The 21683-nt window shown below is 53.0% G+C and overlaps 2 protein-coding genes across 2 annotated transcripts in view; one reads left to right on the top strand and one right to left on the bottom strand.

Annotated features, from left to right (window-relative positions):
* Positions 1–21683, bottom strand: part of LOC134944448 (uncharacterized) — a 252162-nt gene that overhangs the window by 131872 nt on the left and 98607 nt on the right. Inside the window, exon 9 of the mRNA XM_063933023.1 lies at positions 18545–18883. Within this exon, the coding sequence (XP_063789093.1) occupies positions 18545–18883 (339 nt within the window). The remainder of the gene's footprint in view (positions 1–18544; positions 18884–21683) is intronic.
* Positions 10213–12838, top strand: LOC134943268 (uncharacterized; the record flags this gene model as incomplete). Its single annotated transcript, XM_063932207.1, has 2 exons — positions 10213–11055; positions 12188–12838. Coding segments are annotated over 2 exons (1473 nt in total), but the record flags the coding sequence as incomplete, so codon positions are not given.

Genomic DNA, 21683 nt, shown 5'->3' with positions numbered 1-21683 from the left:
TTCAGTCCCTGAAGTCCAGACCTTTGTTAAGGGAGTGCTACATATACAGCCTCCTGTGGTGCCTCCAGTGGCACCGTGGGATCTCAATGTGGTTTTGGACTTTCTAAAATCTCATTGGTTTGAACCACTAAAGAAGGTGGATTTGAAATATCTCACATGGAAAGTGACCATGCTTCTAGCCCTGGCTTCGGCCAGGAGAGTGTCAGAACTGGCAGCTTTATCTTACAAAAGCCCATATCTGATTTTCCATTCGGACAGGGCAGAACTGCGGACTCGTCCGCATTTTCTCCCTAAGGTGGTGTCAGCATTTCATCTGAACCAGCCTATTGTAGTGCCTGCGGCTACAAGTGACTTGGAGGACTCCAAGTTACTGGACGTTGTCAGAGCATTAAAAATATATATTGCAAGGACAGCTGGAGTCAGAAAATCTGACTCGTTGTTTATATTGTATGCACCCAACAAGATGGGTGCTCCTGCGTCTAAGCAGACGATTGCTCGTTGGATCTGTAGCACAATCCAACTTGCACATTCTGTGGCAGGCCTGCCACAGCCTAAATCTGTAAAGGCCCACTCCACAAGGAAGGTGGGCTCATCTTGGGCGGCTGCCCGAGGGGTCTCGGCATTACAACTTTGCCGAGCAGCTACGTGGTCAGGGGAGAACACGTTTGTAAAATTTTACAAATTTGATACTCTGGCTAAGGAGGACCTGGAGTTCTCTCATTCGGTGCTGCAGAGTCATCCGCACTCTCCCGCCCGTTTGGGAGCTTTGGTATAATCCCCATGGTCCTTTCAGGAACCCCAGCATCCACTAGGACGATAGAGAAAATAAGATTTTACTTACCGATAAATCTATTTCTCGGAGTCCGTAGTGGATGCTGGGCGCCCATCCCAAGTGCGGATTATCTGCAATAATTGTACATAGTTATTGTTAACTAATTCGGGTTATTGTTGAAGGAAGCCATCTTTCAGAGGCTCCGCTGTTATCATACTGTTAACTGGGTTTAGATCACAAGTTGTACGGTGTGATTGGTGTGGCTGGTATGAGTCTTACCCGGGATTCAAAATCCTCCCTTATTGTGTACGCTCGTCCGGGCACAGTACCTAACTGGAGTCTGGAGGAGGGTCATAGGGGGAGGAGCCAGTGCACACCACCTGATCTGGAAAAGCTTTACTTTTTGTGCCCTGTCTCCTGCGGAGCCGCTATTCCCCATGGTCCTTTCAGGAACCCCAGCATCCACTACGGACTCCGAGAAATAGATTTATCGGTAAGTAAAATCTTATTTTTTCCTGCCAGTATACGTACGGACTGTCTGACGTGCCTACTTGGATGCGGTCACTCATATAATCCTCCACCATTCTTTCAATGGTGAGAGAATCATATGCAGTGACAGTAGACGACATGTCAGTAATCGTTGGCAGGTCCTTCAGTCCGGACCAGATGTCAGCACTCGCTCCAGACTGCCCTGCGGGTGGGCTCGGAATTCTTAGCCTTTTCCTCGCACCCCCAGTTGCGGGAGAATGTGAAGGAGGAGCTGTTGACGGGTCACGTTCCGCTTGACATGACAATTTTCTCACCAGCAGGTCTTTGAACCCCTGCAGACTTGTGTCTGCCGGTAAGAGAGATACAACGTAGGTTTTAAATCTAGGATCGAGCACGGTGGCCAAAATGTAGTGCTCTGATTTCAACAGATTGACAACCCGTGAATCCTGGTTAAGCGAATTAAGGGCTCCATCCACAAGTCCCACATGCCTAGCGGAATCGCTCTGTTTTAGCTTCTCCTTCAATCTCTCCAGCTTCTTCTGCAAAAGCCTGATGAGGGGAATGACCTGAATCAGGCTGGCAGTGTCTGAACTGACTTCACGTGTGGCAAGTTCAAAGGGTTGCAGAACCTTGCACAACGTTGAAATCATTCTCCACTGCGCTTGAGACAGGTACATTCCACCTCCTTTGCCTATATCGTGGCCAGATGTATAGGCTTGAATGGCCTTTTGCTGCTCCTCCATCCTCTGAAGCATATAGAGGGTTGAATTCCACCTCGTTACCACCTCTTGCTTCAGATGATGGCAGGGCAGGTTCAGGTATTTTTGGTGGTGCTCCAGTCTTCTGTACGCGGTGCCTGAATGCCGAAAGTGGCCCGCAATTCTTCTGGCCACCGACAGCATCTCTTGCACGCCCCTGTCGTTTTTTAAATAATTCTGCACCACCAAATTCAAGGTATGTGCAAAACATGGGACGTGCTGGAATTTGCCCAGATGTAATGCACGCACAATATTGGTGGCGTTGTCCGATGTCACAAATCCCCAGGAGAGTCCAATTGGGGTAAGCCATTCTGCAATGCTCTTCCTCAGTTGCCGTAAGAGGTTTTCATTCTGGAAAGCGGTGATACAAAGCGTAGCCTGCCTTGGAACGAGTTGGCGTTTGCGAAATGCTGCTACTAGTGCCGCCGCTGCTGTTCTTGCAGCGGGAGGCAATACATCTACCCAGTGGGCTGCCACAGTCATATAGTTCTGAGTCTGCCCTGCTCCACTTGTCCACATGTCCGTGGTTAAGTGGACATTGGGTACAACTGCATTTTTAGGACACTGGTGAGTCTTTTTCTGAGGTCTGTGTACATTTTCGGTATCGCCTGCCTAGAGAAATGGAACCTAGATGGTATTTGGTATCGGGGACACAGTACCTCAATCAAGTCTATAGTTGGCTCTGAATTAACGATGGATACCGGAACCACGTTTCTCACCGCCCAGGCTGCCAAGGCCTCAGTTATCCGCTTTGCAGCAGGATGACTGCTGTGATATTTCATCTTCCTCGCAAAGGACTGTTGTACAGTCAATTGCTTACTGGAAGTAGTACAAGTGGTCTTCCGACTTCCCCTCTGGGATGACGATCGACTCCCAGCAGCAACAACAGCAGCGCCAGCAGCAGTAGGCGTTACACTCAAGGATGCATCGGAGGAATCCCAGACAGGAGAGGACTCGTCAGACTTGCCAGTGACATGGCCTGCAGGACTATTGGCTTTCCTGGGTAAGGAGGAAATTGACACTGAGGGAGTTGGTGGTGTGGTTTGCAGGAGCTTGGTTACAAGAGGAAGGGATTTACTGGTCAGTGGACTGCTTCCGCTGTCGCCCAAAGTTTTTGAACTTGTCACTGACTTATGATGAATGCGCTGCAGGTGACGTATAAGGGAGGATGTTCCGAGGTGGTTAACGTCCTTACCCCTACTTATTACAGCTTGACAAAGGCAACACACGGCTTGACACATGTTGTCCGCATTTTTGTTGAAATAATTCCACACCGAAGAGCTGATTTTTTTTGTATTTTGACCAGGCATGTCAATGGCCGTATTCGTCCCACGGACAACAGGTGTCTTCCCAGGTGCCTGACTTAAACAAACCACCTCACCATCAGAATCCTCCTGGTCAATTTCCTCCCCAGCGCCAGCAACACCCATATCCTCATCCTGGTGTACTTCAACACTGACATCTTCAATTTGACTATCAGGAACTGAACTGCGGGTGCTCCTTCCAGCACTTGCAGGGGGCATGCAAATGATGGAAGGCGCAAGCTCTTCCCGTCCAGTGTTGGGAAGGTCAGGCATCGCAACCGACACAATTGGACTCTCCTTGGGGATTTGTGATTTCGAAGAACGCACCGTTCTTTGCTGTGCTTTTGCCAGCTTAAGTCTTTTCTTTTTTCTAGCGAGAGGATGAGTGCTTCCATCCTCATGTGAAGCTGAACCACTAGCCATGAACATAGGCCAGGGCCTCAGCCGTTCCTTGCCACTCCGTGTCGTAAATGGCATATTGGCAACTTTACGCTTCTCCTCAGACACTTTCAATTTTGATTTTTGGGTTATTTTACTGATCTTTTGTGTTTTGGATTTTACATGCTCTGTACTATGACATTGGGCATCGGCCTTGGCAGACGACGTTGATGGCATTTCATCGTCTTGACCATGACTAGTGGCAGCACCTTTAGCACGAGGTGGAAGTGGATCTTGATCTTTCCCTATTTTTTTAACATCCACATTTTTGTTCTCCATATTTTAATGCGCACAACTAAAAGGCACCACATGTATACAATGTAGATGGATGGATAGTATACTTAATGGATGATGAGTGACGACACAGAGGTAGGTACAGCAGTGGCCTACCGTACTGCTATATACATTATAATGGACCTGGTGGACACTGTCAGCAGACTGCTAAACTACTAGTATAAAAAAAAGCCACCACTAGTATACAATGTAGATGGATGGATAGTATACTTAATGGATGACGAGTGACGACACAGAGGTAGGTACAGCAGTGGCCTACCGTACTGCTATATACAGTATAATGGACCTGGTGGACACTGTCAGCAGACTGCTAAACTACTAGTATAAAAAAAAAAGCCACCACAGGTATACAATGTAGATGGATGGATAGTATACTTAATGGATGACGAGTGACGACACAGAGGTAGGTACAGCAGTGGCCTACCGTACTGCTATATACAGTATAATGGACCTGGTGGACACTGTCAGCAGACTGCTAAACTACTAGTATAAAAAAAAAAGCCACCACAGGTATACAATGTAGATGGATGGATAGTATACTTAATGGATGACGAGTGACGACAGAGAGGTAGGTACAGCAATGGCCTACCGTACTGCTATATACAGTATAATGGACCTGGTGGACACTGTCAGCAAACTGCTAAACTACTAGTATAAAAAAAAAAGCCACAGGAGTGTTTTTCAGGCAGACAAAGGTATACTGGTGGTCACTGTCAGCAAAACTGTGCACTGTACTCCTGCTATAGCTGCTCCCCAGTCCCCACAATTAAGCAGTGTGAGCACTCAGCACAGATATATCATGCAGCACACTGAGCACAGATATGGTATGGAGCGTTTTTTTCAGGCAGAGAAAGGATAAAAAACTGGTGGTCACTTATCAGCAAAACTCTGCACTGTACTCCTAACAGCTGCTCCCCAATCCTCCCCACAATTATAGTAAAATAAACAAGCAAAGCAATCAGATCAACTGTCTCGTATATAAACGGAGAGGACGCCAGCCACGTCCTCTCCCTATCAATCTCAATGCACGCGTGAAAATGGCGGCGACGCACGGCTGCTTATATAGAATCCGAATCTCGCGAGAATCCGACAGCGGGATGATGACGTTCGGGAGCGCTCGAGTTAACCGAGCCATACGGGAGAATCCGAGTATGGCTCCGACTCGTGTAAAAAGGGTGAAGTTCAGGGGGGTTCGGTTTCTCGGAAACCGTACCCGCTCATCACTAAAGGATGGTATACTTGACGACACAGAAGTAGGTAGAGCAATGGCCTACTGTACCGTACTGCTATATATTATATACTGGTGGTCAGCAAAATTATGCACTGTACTCCTACTATATACTACAATGCAGCACAGATATGGAGCATTTTTCAGGCAGAGAAGGTATAATACTGGTAGTCACTGGTCACTGATCAGCAAAACTCTGCACTGTACTCCTCCTATATAATACTGGTGGTCCCCAGTCCCCACAATAAAGCAGTGTGAGCACAGATATATGCAGCACACTGAGCACAGATATGGAGCGTTTTTCAGGCAGAGAACGTATGATTTCTCGGAAACCGAACCCGCTCATCACTAGTATGGACATTAGCATAAAGGCGTCTGTGGCCGGAGAGCCCCAGCCACGAGGCAAATGGCCGCCCTGGCACTGAAGGGGTTAATCCCTAGTGCCCGGCGCCATTTGCAAAGACAAAGGGGCTCTTGGCGCCAAATTTGAATTGTATTGTGGGCGCTAGGCGCCGTGTTTTATTAATGTAAAAAATTGTATTTTTTTTTAAACTGTGCCGTGGTCCCGGACCCCTCCGGAGACCACGGCAGTGAGGGCAGCCCCCGGCGCGCTCAGCAGAGTGTGCGCGCCGGGGGAGAGGGCAGCCGCTGGCCGCCGGAGTCCGGGAGCTCCGCTCCCGGCGGCGGTCGGTGCACCCCCGGGCGCACTGGAGTGTGCGCGCCGGGGGAGACGGGGACTGCTGCATGCCGGAGATCAGCTCCCGCTGCAGCCTTCAGATGGGCACCGCCGGAGTCCGGGAGCTCCGCTCCCGGCAGCGGTGAGCACAGCCCCCCGGCGCACTGAGCTGTGTGTGCGCCGGGGGGGAAGAAGGGTGAGCCGCTGCGGCTGGGAGCTCAGCTCCCGCTGCAGCGCGCTCTGGGTCTGCCTGTGCTGGGGATGGGAGCTCCGCTCCCGGCGCCTCAGCACACTGGAGGCGGCCAGCCGCGGCAGCCGGGACGGACGTCCCGGGCTGCCGGGCAGCAAGGGGGGTGCGCCGCACACGAGGACCGAGTTAGCCGGCTTCCTGTGCGGCGAGGCCACCAGTCAGCGCCGCGCATGGGGGACCGGGCTAGCCGGCTCCCTAGCGGTGTGGGGGACATTAGGCTGCCCAGCAGGATGGTGAGCGCTGGGGTCCGGGAGCTACGCTCCCGGCGCCTCAGCGCTGAAACAAAGCCAGAGTCACGGCGGCCGGGACAAGTGTCCCGGGCCGCCGGGCTTAGGTACAGGGGGGTGCGCCGCTGCGTGCGGCGAGGCCACAAAGGTAGTGCCACACTGGGGGGACAGGGGGAGCCAGCTCCCTGGACCCCAGTGGCAGGCAGACAGGCTGGAGGGTGGGGGAAGCCAGCCCCATACCTCCAGCACACAGAGAGCCCTAGCAGCCAGGCTGCAGGGCTAGGGAAGGCACTGCAGTGCCTGAGTATGTAGAGTCTGTGCAGGGCACAGGCTCAGTGTATAGTTACAGGGAAATGTACAGTGTGATTTAAAATGTAATGTATTTAAAGAGAAATTGCACTTACTTGATTGTGTGTCCCAGGAGGGGGGAATCCATGGCTGTGCAGGCTGATGGATTCTCCCAGACCTTTTCCCTAAAAATGGAATGCTTTCCCATCCAGCCTCACAGTTCCAATGGGCACAGGGAGAAAGAGAAGCAGCTTAGCTATAAAACAAGCTGAGTGGTTTCTTGGAGCTCCATGGAGATCAGCCGTAGTGGCCAGGAAACCTGGACCGGGGAGCCAGGCTGCCCAGCTCTGGAGCCCAAATCCAGGCTGCAGGCAGTGAGAGGGGTCCCGGGCAGGTTTCTGGAAGTCAGTTTAGGAGGGAAAAACTTCCCCCCAGCCAGACTGAACGGCACCGGGGAGTGCCCTGACTCTCCCAGATAGGAGGGTCAAAGGAGACCGACCACTCCCCACTGTCCATAGGGAACAATGTAAAGGTGTGCATGAGACCAGAGCATGCACAGCTCATGGGTAAACATTGATTGGTTGTGCACCACAGGGCGGGCTTACCCCCTGTGGTAAGGGGTCTTGGAGAGGGATAAAAGAAGGGCAGTCGGCCCATAGGAGTGTAGTTGTAACATCTTCTTCTGCTGAAAACATCTAATTGTATGCTGTTGCCCCTAGCAATAGGGAGGAGCCTTTTTAAAGGTTATTTGAGCAATAAACATCTTTGCCTCAAGAAGACTGCTTCATCTTGTGACCAACAGGGTTAGGCCAAACCTAGCCCCGTTCTCCGGCTGTCCAGGGAAGCACCTGACGTCTCCAAGCTCCGCCTTCCGCCAGCTACCGGTAGAGGCCTAGCAAGTGGCTAGAGGGGATTCGTCAACACCACACAGGTGTGGGAAGGCAGTGCGTCGGCACATACAGAGCAGAACCGTGGTTCCAAACGCCACGGCAGGTTAGGAGTTTGGTGGTGGCAGCGAGAACCCGCCCACAGCGCAGTGGGTGGAGTCAGTAACAGGCGGTTACTGACGGTAAGCGGGAATCCCCTATGTGGTCAGGCCTCGTGCGGCTTGACCTTCCATTCTGTGCGCAGTCAACGGGACGCGGAAGCTGCGAGTGCTTCCGTACGGTATCGTCCTGTCACAGAAATTGGTGGCATAGTGGTGGGATTATCCCAGGCGGCTTTTCATCACCTGATTGGAGAAGCCGAGTTACTCAGGAGAGGAGTAACTGCAGCGCAGGAGAACGCACAAGATGGCGGAATTCAGCGGAATGTCCAAGGAGGATCTGGAGATCGTATGCCAGGGGAAGGGTGTGGAAATCCCTTTCAACGCGTCCAGGAGCGTCATGCAGGCGGCGCTCAGAAGCGTGGAGGAGTCTCATCGGGCGGAGGTGGAAAGCACTGACGGCGTCAGCAACGCAGAGGACGGCCCAGCAGTGGACCTTCATGAGGAACCGGTGAGAACCACAAGCCCCTCCCTCTCTCACAACAGCCATGTCTCCCAACAATCCCTAGCAGGGCCAGGATCCCAACGTCCCAGGGGGGGCGGCCCGGATACCCTAGCAGATCGGCTAGCGGAATTGGGGGAAAGGGCAACGGAGCAAGAGCGCTTGATCATCATCCAGATGTGGCGTGATGAGCGGGCACCACAGGCCGTGGTACCCCGGGAGCCGTTGTCAGCTGTTGTACACAGATCAGGACGTATTCAGTTTGCAGACAGTGATGGGGACATTGATGGACATTTGCAAGTTTTTGAAAGGACTTGTAAACTACACGATCTACCCAAGTCAGAGTGGGTGAGACACCTTGTGCCCACTCTGCATGGAGAGGCCTTGGAGGCCTATCGAGGAGTGGCGACGGAGGACTGTGGGAACTACGACGAAGTCAAGAAGGCCCTCCTCCAGCGATTCTTCATCACTCCTGAGTCTTACAGGAAGAAATTCAGAGACTTGCCCAAGAATCCTTGCAGCACCCATGAGCAGTTCGCCACCCAGCTGAGGCAGTACGTGGTGAAGTGGGTGAAGGATTCGGAAGCCACTACGTGGGACGCACTGATCGACCTGATCTGCAGGGAGCAGTTCTACCGCAGGTGCGCCCCAGAAGTGAAGGAGTGGGTGCTAGATCGGGAGCCACCCAGCTTAAAGATGGCTGCCCAGTTAGCAGACAAATATGTGGCAATTCGGCCGCAGGGGCAGAAGCGCCCAACCAGCAGCCAACCCCAAAAGACTGTACCACCAGGGGGACACCCCTCTTCAGCTCATCGCCCCCCAAAGCAAGCATCTTCCAACCCGGGTGCTTTTGGCCAGCAACCGCCCCGCAGTGCCCCTGCCAGTAATCAGAGGCCATCGGAGCCACGCCTGGACAAAAAGTGCTATGGCTGTGGGAAGATCGGACATCTGAGGATGAACTGTCCTGCATCCCAAGCACCCCAGACTCGTGCCCCAAATCCGAGTGCTGGAGCCCGGATTGCTTGCTTAACCCGGGAAGATGAGCTTCCAGAGACTGTACCCCCTCCAGTCAGTCCGATGGAGTGTGGCAAGAAACAGGTGGACTCCACGGAAAGAGTCACCTGTATGGCTAAGAAGCCCCCACCAAATATGTGGCGGCACCTGCAGCCGGTTCAAGTGGGATCCCTGCAGGGCGAAGGCTTAAGAGACTCTGGGGCCTCCATAACCGTTGTAAGCCCCCACCTGGTCGACCCTGCTGCCGTACTGCAGGGTTGCACTGCAAAAGTTACAGTGGCCGATGGGCTAGAGCGAGAAGTGCCCATGGCCAGAGTCTACCTCGACTGGGGAGCTGGACAAGAGCTAAGAGATGTTGCCGTCATGGATGGCCTCCCAACTGATGTCGTCTTGGGGAATGATCTCGGTGGAGGGATCGTTACTGCCTTCGCGAACGCCATCACCCGGAGTCAAGCGGCCAGACTACAGTCTTCATCGTCTCTGCCAGCACCGCCCAGCCCAGAGGAAAAGACCCCAGCGGCTGAACAACCGCCAACCACAGCGTCAGCCATCCCAGAGGAAAAGACCACAGCGGCCAGATCAGCACATCTGCCCCTTGCCTCTGGTGGGCCTACGTCCCCTAGCAACGCAGAGGATGTCGGTTCCAGTTTGTTGAATCCTGTGCGGGTGCCCAGTGATGCTCCTGTCCCTAGTGGTTTGCCAACTCCGGCGGTGAGTATGAGTGACTACCCCGACCCTACCATGACTGACCCCAACTTGACTGACCCCAATATTCCCCCTGTAGAGTGTCCAAACTTAGGAGAAAGTGAGGGCCGCAGGCAGGAGTTTAGGGAAGCTCAGCTCTCTGACCCATCCCTGGAAGGTATGAGGCGCCAAGCTGGCCGCGGCCTTGCTGGGATGGGGGCTGGGAGTGTGACCTGGTGGAAACAGTTACTGTACCGGGTAGCCAAGGTAGAAGGGGATAGGCCAGTGCGGGAGCAAGTTCAACTGGTGGTTCCCAGGAGCTTTCGGGAGCAACTGATGTCAGTTGCCCATGAAATTCCTTTGGCGGGACACCAGGGGAGGGACCGAACACTGAGGCGCCTGACGCAGAACTTTTTTTGGCCCGGAGTGTCGGATGACGTCCGGACCTACTGTAAGTCCTGTGATGTGTGCCAACGGCTGGGACGCCCCAGTGCTCGGGCTCCCCTGAGGTCTTTGCCAATAGTCGGGGAACCTTTCCAACGAGTGGCTGTGGACATAGTCGGTCCCCTACCTGTGCCCAGTAGATCGGGGAAGAGATACATCCTCACCGTGGTGGATTATGCTACCCGGTATCCGGAGGCTGTGGCTCTGTCCGCCATCACTGCGGAAAAGGTAGCGGACGCTCTGCTAGGCATATTTAGTAGAGTAGGGTTCCCCAGTGAGATCCTAACCGATCAAGGGACGCAGTTCATGAGTGATCTGGTCCAGTGTCTCTGGGCGAAGTGCGGGGTGCGCCAACTCCGCACTGCCCCCTATCATCCCCAGACTAACGGACTTTGCGAGAGGTTCAATGGCACTCTGAAGCAGATGCTACGGGCATTTGTGACTTCGGAGGGAGGAGACTGGGAGCGATACCTGCCGCACCTCCTGTTTGCATATCGGGAAGTGCCCCAGGAGTCAACCGGATTCTCGCCCTTCGAGTTACTATATGGCCGCAGGGTCCGTGGACCTCTTGACCTGTTCCGGGAGTCTTGGGAGGGGGAGCTGATCCACCAGGACGAGTCCGTGGTGGAGTATGTGTTGAAGCTCAGAGATCGGTTAGAAAATCTCATGGGACTAGCGCAAGCGAATCTTGCGGAAGCACAGACCAAGCAGAAGACTTGGTATGACCAGGGCGCGCGTGCTCGGGTCTTTGGAGTAGGGCAGAAGGTGCTGGTTCTGGTGCCCACACGTCAGAACAAGCTCCAGGCTGCCTGGGCGGGACCGTACACGGTTGCAAAACGCCTAAGCGACATCACCTACGTGGTGTCATTTGACAGCGATGGTAGGAGGCAGCGTACCTACCCATATAAACATGTTGAAGGCATACCACGAGCGTGTGGAGTCGGTAGCCGCTGTGTGCTGCCTGCCGATGGAGGAACCAGGAAAAGATCCCATTCCTGACCTCCTCGCGGATGCCAAGGGTGAGGGTGGTGTAGAGGAAGTTAGCTGGAGCAGTGAGCTTGGTAACCACAAGAGGGAGCAGCTGGAGTCAGTGCTGCTGTCCTTTGAGGCCCAGTTCAGCAGGAAGCCCGGCCTGACTTCCCTACGTGCCCATCATGTAGACACTGGTGAGCATAGGCCGATTCGGCAACCCGCGTATCGGGTCTCACCAGAGGCGCAGGCGAGCATCTACCAAGAGGTGCAGGAGATGTTAGCGCTAGGCGTAATCACGCGCTCCAACAGTCCCTGGGCCGCCTCCGTTGTACTGGTTCCCAAGAAGGACCGGACAACCAGGTTCTGCGTAGACTACCGCCGGTTGAACGAAGTAACCAAATCCGACGCCTATCCCCTACCCCGCATTGACGCACTGTTAGACGAGCTGGCTGGGGCGAAGTACATCTCTACGTTCGACCTGAGCAAGGGGTATTGGCAGATACCAATGACTCCCGAGGCTCAGGAACGGTCCGCCTTCATCACCTCCTTTGGCTTGTTTGAGTTCAAAACTATGCCATTTGGGATGAAGAATGCGCCAGCCACCTTCCAGAGTGTGGTCGATGACCTGCTGAAGGGGTTCCGAGAGTTCACCCAGGCCTACTTGGATGACATTGCTGTCTTCAGCCGAACCTGGGAAGAGCACCTGGGCCATGTGGGGTTGGTGTTAGAGAGGATTCGGTGGGCAGGTCTGACCATCAGGGCAGACAAGTGCCAAATGGGGATGACAGAGGTACAGTACCTGGGGCACCGTGTGGGGGGAGGTAAGGTGAAGACTGAACCAGCGAAGGTGGGGGCGATCCGCGACTGGCCCCGGCCCACAACCCAGAGACAGGTCCTGGCTTTCTTAGGGATCGCAGGATACTACAGACGTTTTGTCCCTGACTTTAGTTCCGTGGCCAAACCCCTGACTGATCTGACGAAGAAGAAACTCCCCAAGATAGTTGACTGGACGACCGCATGTGAGTTGGCATTCCAGTCGTTGAAAACTGCTCTAGTACAAGCCCCAGTACTGATGGCGCCGGACTATAGTAAAAACTTTGTTGTACAAACTGATGCGTCACAGTACGGACTAGGGGCAGTACTGAGCCAGGAGGGGCCGGATGGACAGGAGCACCCTGTGGCCTATTTGAGCAGAAAGCTGCTACCGCGGGAGGTGGGGTATGCCACAATTGAAAAAGAATGTTTGGCTATTGTTTGGGCTGTGAAGAAGCTTCAGCCCTATTTGTATGGCCGCCATTTTACGGTGGTAACGGACCACAATCCATTACGGTGGCTCCAACACACCACGGGGGAAAACGGCAGACTGTTGCGGTGGAGCCTTGCTCTTCAGGTTTATGACTTCCATATTATCCACAAGCAAGGCAAGGCTCATAGCAATGCAGATGGACTGTCACGTCAGGAGGAGCCTGAACCCCCAAAGAACTCCCGGTAACCTCATTAAGGACTGCGGGACCAGGACCCAAATCGTTGGGACATGGGTCCCTGGTTGACCCGCTTGAATGGGGGGGGGGGGAGTGTGGCCGGAGAGCCCCAGCCACGAGGCAAATGGCCGCCCTGGCACTGAAGGGGTTAATCCCTAGTGCCCGGCGCCATTTGCAAAGACAAAGGGGCTCTTGGCGCCAAATTTGAATTGTATTGTGGGCGCTAGGCGCCGTGTTTTATTAATGTAAAAATTGTATTTTTTTTTAAACTGTGCCGTGGTCCCGGACCCCTCCGGAGACCACGGCAGTGAGGGCAGCCCCCGGCGCGCTCAGCAGAGTGTGCGCGCCGGGGGAGAGGGCAGCCGCTGGCCGCCGGAGTCCGGGAGCTCCGCTCCCGGCGGCGGTCGGTGCACCCCCGGGCGCACTGGAGTGTGCGCGCCGGGGGAGACGGGGACTGCTGCATGCCGGTGATCAGCTCCCGCTGCAGCCTTCAGATGGGCACCGCCGGAGTCCGGGAGCTCCGCTCCCGGCAGCGGTGAGCACAGCCCCCCGGCGCACTGAGCTGTGTGTGCGCCGGGGGGGGAAGAAGGGTGAGCCGCTGCGGCTGGGAGCTCAGCTCCCGCTGCAGCGCGCTCTGGGTCTGCCTGTGCTGGGGACGGGAGCTCCGCTCCCGGCGCCTCAGCACACTGGAGGCGGCCAGCCGCGGCAGCCGGGACGGACGTCCCGGGCTGCCGGGCAGCAAGGGGGGTGCGCCGCACACGAGGACCGAGTTAGCCGGCTTCCTGTGCGGCGAGGCCACCAGTCAGCGCCGCGCATGGGGGACCGGGCTAGCCGGCTCCCTAGCGGTGTGGGGGACATTAGGCTGCCCAGCAGGATGGTGAGCGCTGGGGTCCGGGAGCTACGCTCCCGGCGCCTCAGCGCTGAAACAAAGCCAGAGTCACGGCGGCCGGGACAAGTGTCCCGGGCCGCCGGGCTTAGGTACAGGGGGGTGCGCCGCTGCGTGCGGCGAGGCCACAAAGGTAGTGCCACACTGGGGGGACAGGGGGAGCCAGCTCCCTGGACCCCAGTGGCAGGCAGACAGGCTGGAGGGTGGGGGAAGCCAGCCCCATACCTCCAGCACACAGAGAGCCCTAGCAGCCAGGCTGCAGGGCTAGGGAAGGCACTGCAGTGCCTGAGTATGTAGAGTCTGTGCAGGGCACAGGCTCAGTGTATAGTTACAGGGAAATGTACAGTGTGATTTAAAATGTAATGTATTTAAAGAGAAATTGCACTTACTTGATTGTGTGTCCCAGGAGGGGGGAATCCATGGCTGTGCAGGCTGATGGATTCTCCCAGACCTTTTCCCTAAAAACGGAATGCTTTCCCATCCAGCCTCACAGTTCCAATGGGCACAGGGAGAAAGAGAAGCAGCTTAGCTATAAAACAAGCTGAGTGGTTTCTTGGAGCTCCATGGAGATCAGCCGTAGTGGCCAGGAAACCTGGACCGGGGAGCCAGGCTGCCCAGCTCTGGAGCCCAAATCCAGGCTGCAGGCAGTGAGAGGGGTCCCGGGCAGGTTTCTGGAAGTCAGTTTAGGAGGGAAAAACTTCCCCCCAGCCAGACTGAACGGCACCGGGGAGTGCCCTGACTCTCCCAGATAGGAGGGTCAAAGGAGACCGACCACTCCCCACTATCCATAGGGAACAATGTAAAGGTGTGCATGAGACCAGAGCATGCACAGCTCATGGGTAAACATTGATTGGTTGTGCACCACAGGGCGGGCTTACCCCCTGTGGTAAGGGGTCTTGGAGAGGGATAAAAGAAGGGCAGTTGGCCCATAGGAGTGTAGTTGTAACATCTTCTTCTGCTGAAAACATCTAATTGTATGCTGTTGCCCCTAGCAATAGGGAGGAGCCTTTTTAAAGGTTATTTGAGCAATAAACATCTTTGCCTCAAGAAGACTGCTTCATCTTGTGACCAACAGGGTTAGGCCAAACCTAGCCCCGTTCTCCGGCTGTCCAGGGAAGCACCTGACGTCTCCAAGCTCCGCCTTCCGCCAGCTACCGGTAGAGGCCTAGCAAGTGGCTAGAGGGGATTCGTCAACACCACACAGGTGTGGGAAGGCAGTGCGTCGGCACATACAGAGCAGAACCGTGGTTCCAAACGCCACGGCAGGTTAGGAGTTTGGTGGTGGCAGCGAGAACCCGCCCACAGCGCAGTGGGTGGAGTCAGTAACAGGCGGTTACTGACGGTAAGCGGGAATCCCCTATGTGGTCAGGCCTCGTGCGGCTTGACCTTCCATTCTGTGCGCAGTCAACGGGACGCGGAAGCTGCGAGTGCTTCCGTACGGTATCGTCCTGTCACAGCGTCCAATTGTCTTTTGAATTGCTTGGATCTATTCCACCAATTGAAGGTTACAGAGGTGAGAAGTTACCTTCCTTGTTCCATACTATAGACCCTCACCCCTGGGCTGCAGCGCTGACCAAAGACTGCAGGGGAGGAGCCGGCCAGCACATATAAACATACATGTGAAGTTGTATGTGACATATGTGCTGACTGCCTTACTCAAGGATCAGTAGACACAGCATGGGACACAGGAACACAGTGCTCAGCCGGTCTATCTTCAGTAAGCCCGGGGTATATTGAAGATACGCTGATCACTGTACGCCATACTTGCCTACCTGACCCTCTCCATAAGGGAGAAAATGCTCTGTTCCTGGACTTTCCTGGTAATGTATGATTGCCATCACCTGTGGTGAAACACCTTTCTTATCAATTACCCAGCTCACCACAGGTGATGGCAATCATACATTACCAGGAAAGTCCAGGAACAGAGCATTTTCTCCCTCATGGAGAGGGTCAGGTAGGCAAGTATGCTGTACGCCTGTCTCCCACGCGTGCAGCAGCTGCTGATCCCCGGGTAAGGAAGCCAGCACATACAACTTCAAAAGTATGTTCATATGTGCTGACCGGCTCCCCCTGCAGTCTTTTGTTGGTACTGCAGCCCAGGGTCACAGCCATCGCTGGTTGTGGCATGCGGCAGGCATAGGAGGCCGTGATCAGACAGAGATACTGCACCTCCCATATGGCTGCTGCAAGTTTCCATGGTGCAGCCAATGGTGGCTAATAAGGACGCAGCAATGGGTATTGCTGTGCGTATGAACACTGACAGTGGGTGTCTCAGAACTTGCACATTTAGACGATGTATGTACATGTTGTACAGCAGGGAAGGACTCTGTAGTGACATGTGCATAAACTCGCAGAAGGGAGACCGCCATTAGATACTGCTGTATCTTTCTCAGAAGGTCCGTCAGTTACTGACATGCAGTCTACAACTGACATTAACTAGTATGGTAGGAGGGTTGCTCCTGGAAAACTGAGCCGGCTGACACTCCCATGTGTGTCTGTATAATGGCAAGTGTTATTAGTTGTGCCACCTCAGGCCAAACTATTGAGAACTTATACGATAACTCAGTCTAACAATCAGGATTATTTCCTGGTTCTGCTGTTTTCACTTCAATTAACCTCAGGGATGTACTCATTTACACTCAGGCCCTGCAGTGGGATAACTGGAACTGGAAGCCAGGATCAGTGGGAATAGAGGGCCTAATTTAGACCTGGTCGCACGCAGGCTATTATTTGCTCTGCTGCGATCCGGTAATCGCATACTTGCCTACCTGACCCTCTCCATGAGGGAGAAAATGCTCTGTTCCTGGACTTTCCTGGTGATGTATGATCAGTAGCGGATCTTGCCACGGGCAAGCAGGATTTTTGCCCGGGGCGCCGCCTTCCAAGATCCACCACTGTGCCCCCCGCAGTGCCCCCCGCTGTGCCCCTCGCTGGTCCCCCGCTGTGAAGGGAACCAGACGCTACGTGTCTAGTTTCCCTTCGTGGAGAGGACCTTTGCTGTGCGCGATGATGTCATCGTGCACCGCACAGCATTGTGGCAGAGACGCTAGGGGTCATAATTGACCTCTACTGTCTGTGCTGTGCTATGGGAGAGACGTCATGACTGACGTCTCTCCCATAGATCCGAGGCGAGAAGAGGAGAAGAGTGGCGCCGGCGGAGGTCTGCAGTAGTCTGGAATCAGGAGCGGGGATCATAAGTATAATTTTTTCTTTTTTTTTTTCCTTTCAGCGGCGCTTCAAGGGGGAAAAATGGGGGCGTGGCTGACCACGCCCCCATATGACGCCACGCCCCTATATTTTTGTCTGGGGTGCCACAAGGGCAAGAACCGGCCCTGTGTATGATTGCCATCACCTGTGGTGAGCTAGGTAATTGATAAGAAAGGTGTTTCACCACAGGTGATGGCAATCATACATTACCAGGAAAGTCCAGGAACAGAGCATTTTCTCCCTCATGGAGAGGGTCAGGTAGGCAAGTATGGGTAAACGCTGCCTACAGGGGAGGGGGTTAGAGCTGTGCAGTGGTGCATTCACTTCAGGGCCATCTTAACAGCAGTGTAGGCCCCTGGGCACAGCAATGCACTGGGCCCTCTACCCATCCTCCAGCGGTAGGGGTGGGGGGGGTGCTACCGGCGGCAGCTTTGATGTCTCGCAGGTGGTGTTCTATCTTCCATTCAGCATGTAGGATCTGGAGCAGTAATTTCTGATAATGACTCCTTTACTGCACAGATGGGGCTAAGCTGTAGAAGGGGTCATTGGGCTGAATGAAGAAGCCCTGGTACATGACCTCCAGGGTGGTAGGGGGTGTTTAATACGTAGGGGAGGGGAGGATAGTGGAGTGGGCTTAATATTTATCATTTTCCGGTGGGAGGGCAGATTGCTTGACTGCAGATATCTCAAGTTCCTGCAAATATATTTCTTAGCTTTGAATGGGATAAAAAACTAGAGAATCCCACCTTTCAGGAGGTTCTAGGGACTTGGGGATCAGAGCTCAGGAGCCAGAGCAATTCACCAACGGAAATCTAAAACTGCATATTAGGCGCGTAGAGCTGGAGCAGGGACCAGCTGCTTGAAGGCTGATATCACTGGTTCTGGGCACAGTAGAGAACAGCTGCTAGTGTCCACCAAAAGCAGAGGGTCCCAGCTTTTGGATTATACCCTCTGAAAAAACTCTAAGTCAGACAGAACCCGAGAGATCTGGCTGGGAAGATCAGTTAACAGGCTTGGATGGGGACCACTGCTTTCAAGTCAGATATCTCCGGTTCCCCAGGGACGATTTTCAAAAATCTGGTACCCATGGAAAGAGGGGATCCTCAGCTATCAGCCTAGGGCTCTTATACTCCTTGGGCCCTTGGGCAAGAGCCCATTGAGCCCATACGAAAAGACGGCCCTGATTCACTTGTGCAGAGAGCTGCACAAACAAAAAGTGTGTGCAGTCTCTGCACAGTTCAGGACTTACTCCCCCGCTGCGAAGAACCTTACTGGAGCTGACGCAGGATCTCTCCCTGGAAACTGTTGTGCACGGAGCCTTTTCCTCAACACTCCCAGAAAACTGTGAGTTGACACCCCCCGAACGGCCTCTTCTTGTCAAACTTTTTGCGTTTGCCGCTGTGAGCGCTTTCTTCGTTATTTTCATTGCTGTCCGGCGCCGGCCAGCCACACCCCTGTGCATTGCGTCCCGCACGCGCAGTTCATACCTGATCGCACGCCTGCAAAAAACTGCAGCATGCGATCGGGTCTGAATGACCACCAAAGTCTACTGATCCCTGGTGTTACCAGTACTCCACTAGAATGAATCACATCTTCCATTAATACATGTATCCCGGTAATGTGTACAAATGATTAGAACACTTACCCAGAACCCTCAGCTCCCCTGTGCTTGTCTCTATAGGTGTCTCCAGAGAGGGATGGTGCACCTGGCAGATGTATGCTGCCCCCTGGTGGACAGTGAGTGTGGGGACGATGGTCAGCTTGGCCGTACAGTTATACGTGTTCTTTGTGTCTTTCTGTGACTGGATGTTTTGTTTATACACAGCATCAGTCTCCTCACATATCTCCTGGTCCTTCTTCCGCAGCCATTTCACAGTGACAGCGTCCGGGAAATACTCTGAGATATTACACTGCAGGGTGACTGGGGTGTTGTGATATAATGCGGGCGTCTGTATCTTTTCCACAACAGGAGTCCATGGGTATTCTGTAAAACAGGATGTTACATACATTTATAACCAAGGGCTGGCTGGCAACTTTTAGCCTGGGGGCAAATGCAATAGAGTGGCCCTGACTTCTCTACCAGCGCACGGCAATGTCAAAATGTATGTGTGTAACAGTATTGATTTCTGACCTATAGCTATCTGTCTTCTATGTATAAATTGTGTACACGTAGCCATATATTTGTGTTGTAAGACTTTCATTGTGTGTTTTTATAGAAAAAAGATGTTTTTCTTTATAGTGTGTTAATCAGAAATTGTTCTCCTTTTGGGTTACATAATAGACCAGACATTAGGTCTATTTGTGGTCAACAGATAGATGTTTATCTTTGATCAAGTGACTTATAGGCCATACAGATGTGGAGGGAGATGAGTGCTGAGTGAGGGGGGTGACGGGGTGGCCGCTCATTTCACCCAGCGGGTGAAATAAGCGCTGTGCTAGATTGTGCCTGCATGCAGTCTAGCAATCTAGCACCGGCGATAGCGACGCACGGGGCCGCGCATCACTATCGCTGGAGGGCATACACACGAGAGATCCGTGCTTAACTTCTAAGCAATCTAGTCAGATTACTTAGATTTTAAGAACGGATCTCTCCATGTGTACCCCCCTTTAGACATCTGCGGACATCCAAAATACGCAGAAGTAAAGGCTATTTGTCCTAAATTAGAATTCAATACAATAGATTTCACAATATTGTACAAGTGACCAGGGACTCCAATGACATGTGTATGGAGATATGATCCCTTATCCACCTCTGAGAATTCTGGGTTAAATAGAGGGTCACGTCAGACTGATGGCAGCCTCCATTGAGACCTGAGATTGGCAATAGGGTTCCTTTGACTGACAAGACCTAGGCCCTACGCAGCGACAGGAGGCTGATTTGTTAAACTGTATTAGTGTTCCTGACTCTCACTATACTTACAATATAATAGTCCCACTGGGAACAAAGGGGGTCATTCCGAGTTGATCTTAGCTCTGCAAAATTTTGCAGGGCTACGATCAGGAACAGAGACATGTGGGGGGACGCCCAGCACAGGGCTAGTCTGCCCCGCATGTCAGTGCAGCCCCCCCCCGCAGAATTGCAAAAGTGCTTTTGCACTTCAAGAGTAGCTCTCAGCCAGCGCAGCTTTAGCGTGCTGGCCCGGGAGCTACTCGTCGCTACCCGGCCCACAGCGGACCGCACGGTCCGGCCACAGGTGCAACTTCTCTTGGACACTACCATAAATCAGACCAGCCACTCCGTATTTAACATGTAGCCCAAAAAGTGCCTGATGGTTTCTAAAAAGGGTGTATGATACTTAGGAGCTCAAATTCAAAGAATGGATTCAAGAATATTCGACTATCTGGTGAACAGTAGAAATGTGCACCGGAAATTTTTCGGGTTTTGTGTTTTGGTTTTGGGATCGGTTCCGCGGCCGTGTTTTGGGTTCAAACGCGTTTTGGCAAAACCTCACCGAATTTTTTTTGTCGGATTCGGGTGTGTTTTGGATTCGGGTGTTTTTTTCAAAAAAACCCTAAAAAACAGCTTAAATCATAGAATTTGGGGGTCATTTTGATCCCAAAGTATTATTAACCTCAATAACCATAATTTCCACTCATTTTCAGTCTATTCTGAACACCTCACACCTCACAATATTATTTTTAGTCCTAAAATTTGCACCGAGGTCGCTGGATGACTAAGCTCAGCGACCCAAGTGGCCGACACAAACACCTTGCCCATCTAGGAGTGGCACTGCAGTGTCACGCAGGATGGCCCTTCCAAAAAACACTCCCCAAACAGCACATGACGCAAAGAAAAAAAGAGGCGCAATGAGGTAGCTGTGTGACTAAGATAAGCGACCCTAGTGGCCGACACAAACACCGGGCCCATCTAGGAGTGGCACTGCAGTGTCACGCAGGATGGCCCTTCCAAAAAACACCCCCCCAAACAGCACATGACGCAAAGAAAAAAAGAGGCGCAATTAGGTAGCTGTGTGAGTAAGATAAGCGACCCAAGTGGCCGACACAAACACCTGGCCCATCTAGGAGTGGCACTGCAGTGTCAGGCAGGATGGCCCTTCCAAAAAATACTCCCCAAACAGCACATGACGCAAAGAAAAATTAAAGAAAAAAGAGGTGCAAGATGGAATTGTCCTTGGGCCCTCCCACCCACCCTTATGTTGTATAAACAGGACATGCACACTTTAACCAACCCATCATTTCAGTGACAGGGTCTGCCACACAACTGTGACTGAAATGACGGGTTGGTTTGGACCCCCACCAAAAAAGAAGCAATTAATCTCTCCTTGCACAAACTGGCTCTACAGAGGCAAGATGTCCACCTCATCATCATCCTCCGATATATCACCGTGTACATCCCCCTCCTCACAGATTATCAATTCGTCCCCACTGGAATCCACCATCTCAGCTCCCTGTGTACTTTGTGGAGGCAATTGCTGCTGGTCAATGTCTCCATGGAGGAATTGATTATAATTCATTTTAATGAACATCATCTTCTCCACATTTTCTGGATGTAACCTCGTACGCCGATTGCTGACAAGGTGAGCGGCGGCACTAAACACTCTTTCGGAGTACACACTTGTGGGAGGGCAACTTAGGTAGATTAAAGCCAGTTTGTGCAAGGGTCTCCAAATTGCCTCTTTTTCCTGCCAGTATAAGTACGGACTGTGTGACGTGCCTACTTGGATGCGGTCACTCATATAATCCTCCACCATTCTTTCAATGGGGAGAGAATCATATGCAGTGACAGTAGACGACATGTCTGTAATCGTTGTCAGGTCCTTCAG

The sequence above is a fragment of the Pseudophryne corroboree genome, chromosome 7, assembly GCF_028390025.1.
Source record: "Pseudophryne corroboree isolate aPseCor3 chromosome 7, aPseCor3.hap2, whole genome shotgun sequence".
Taxonomy (NCBI): domain Eukaryota; kingdom Metazoa; phylum Chordata; class Amphibia; order Anura; family Myobatrachidae; genus Pseudophryne; species Pseudophryne corroboree.
The sequence above is the reverse complement of the archived record's forward strand: the minus strand, read 5'-3'. Positions and strand labels throughout refer to the sequence as shown.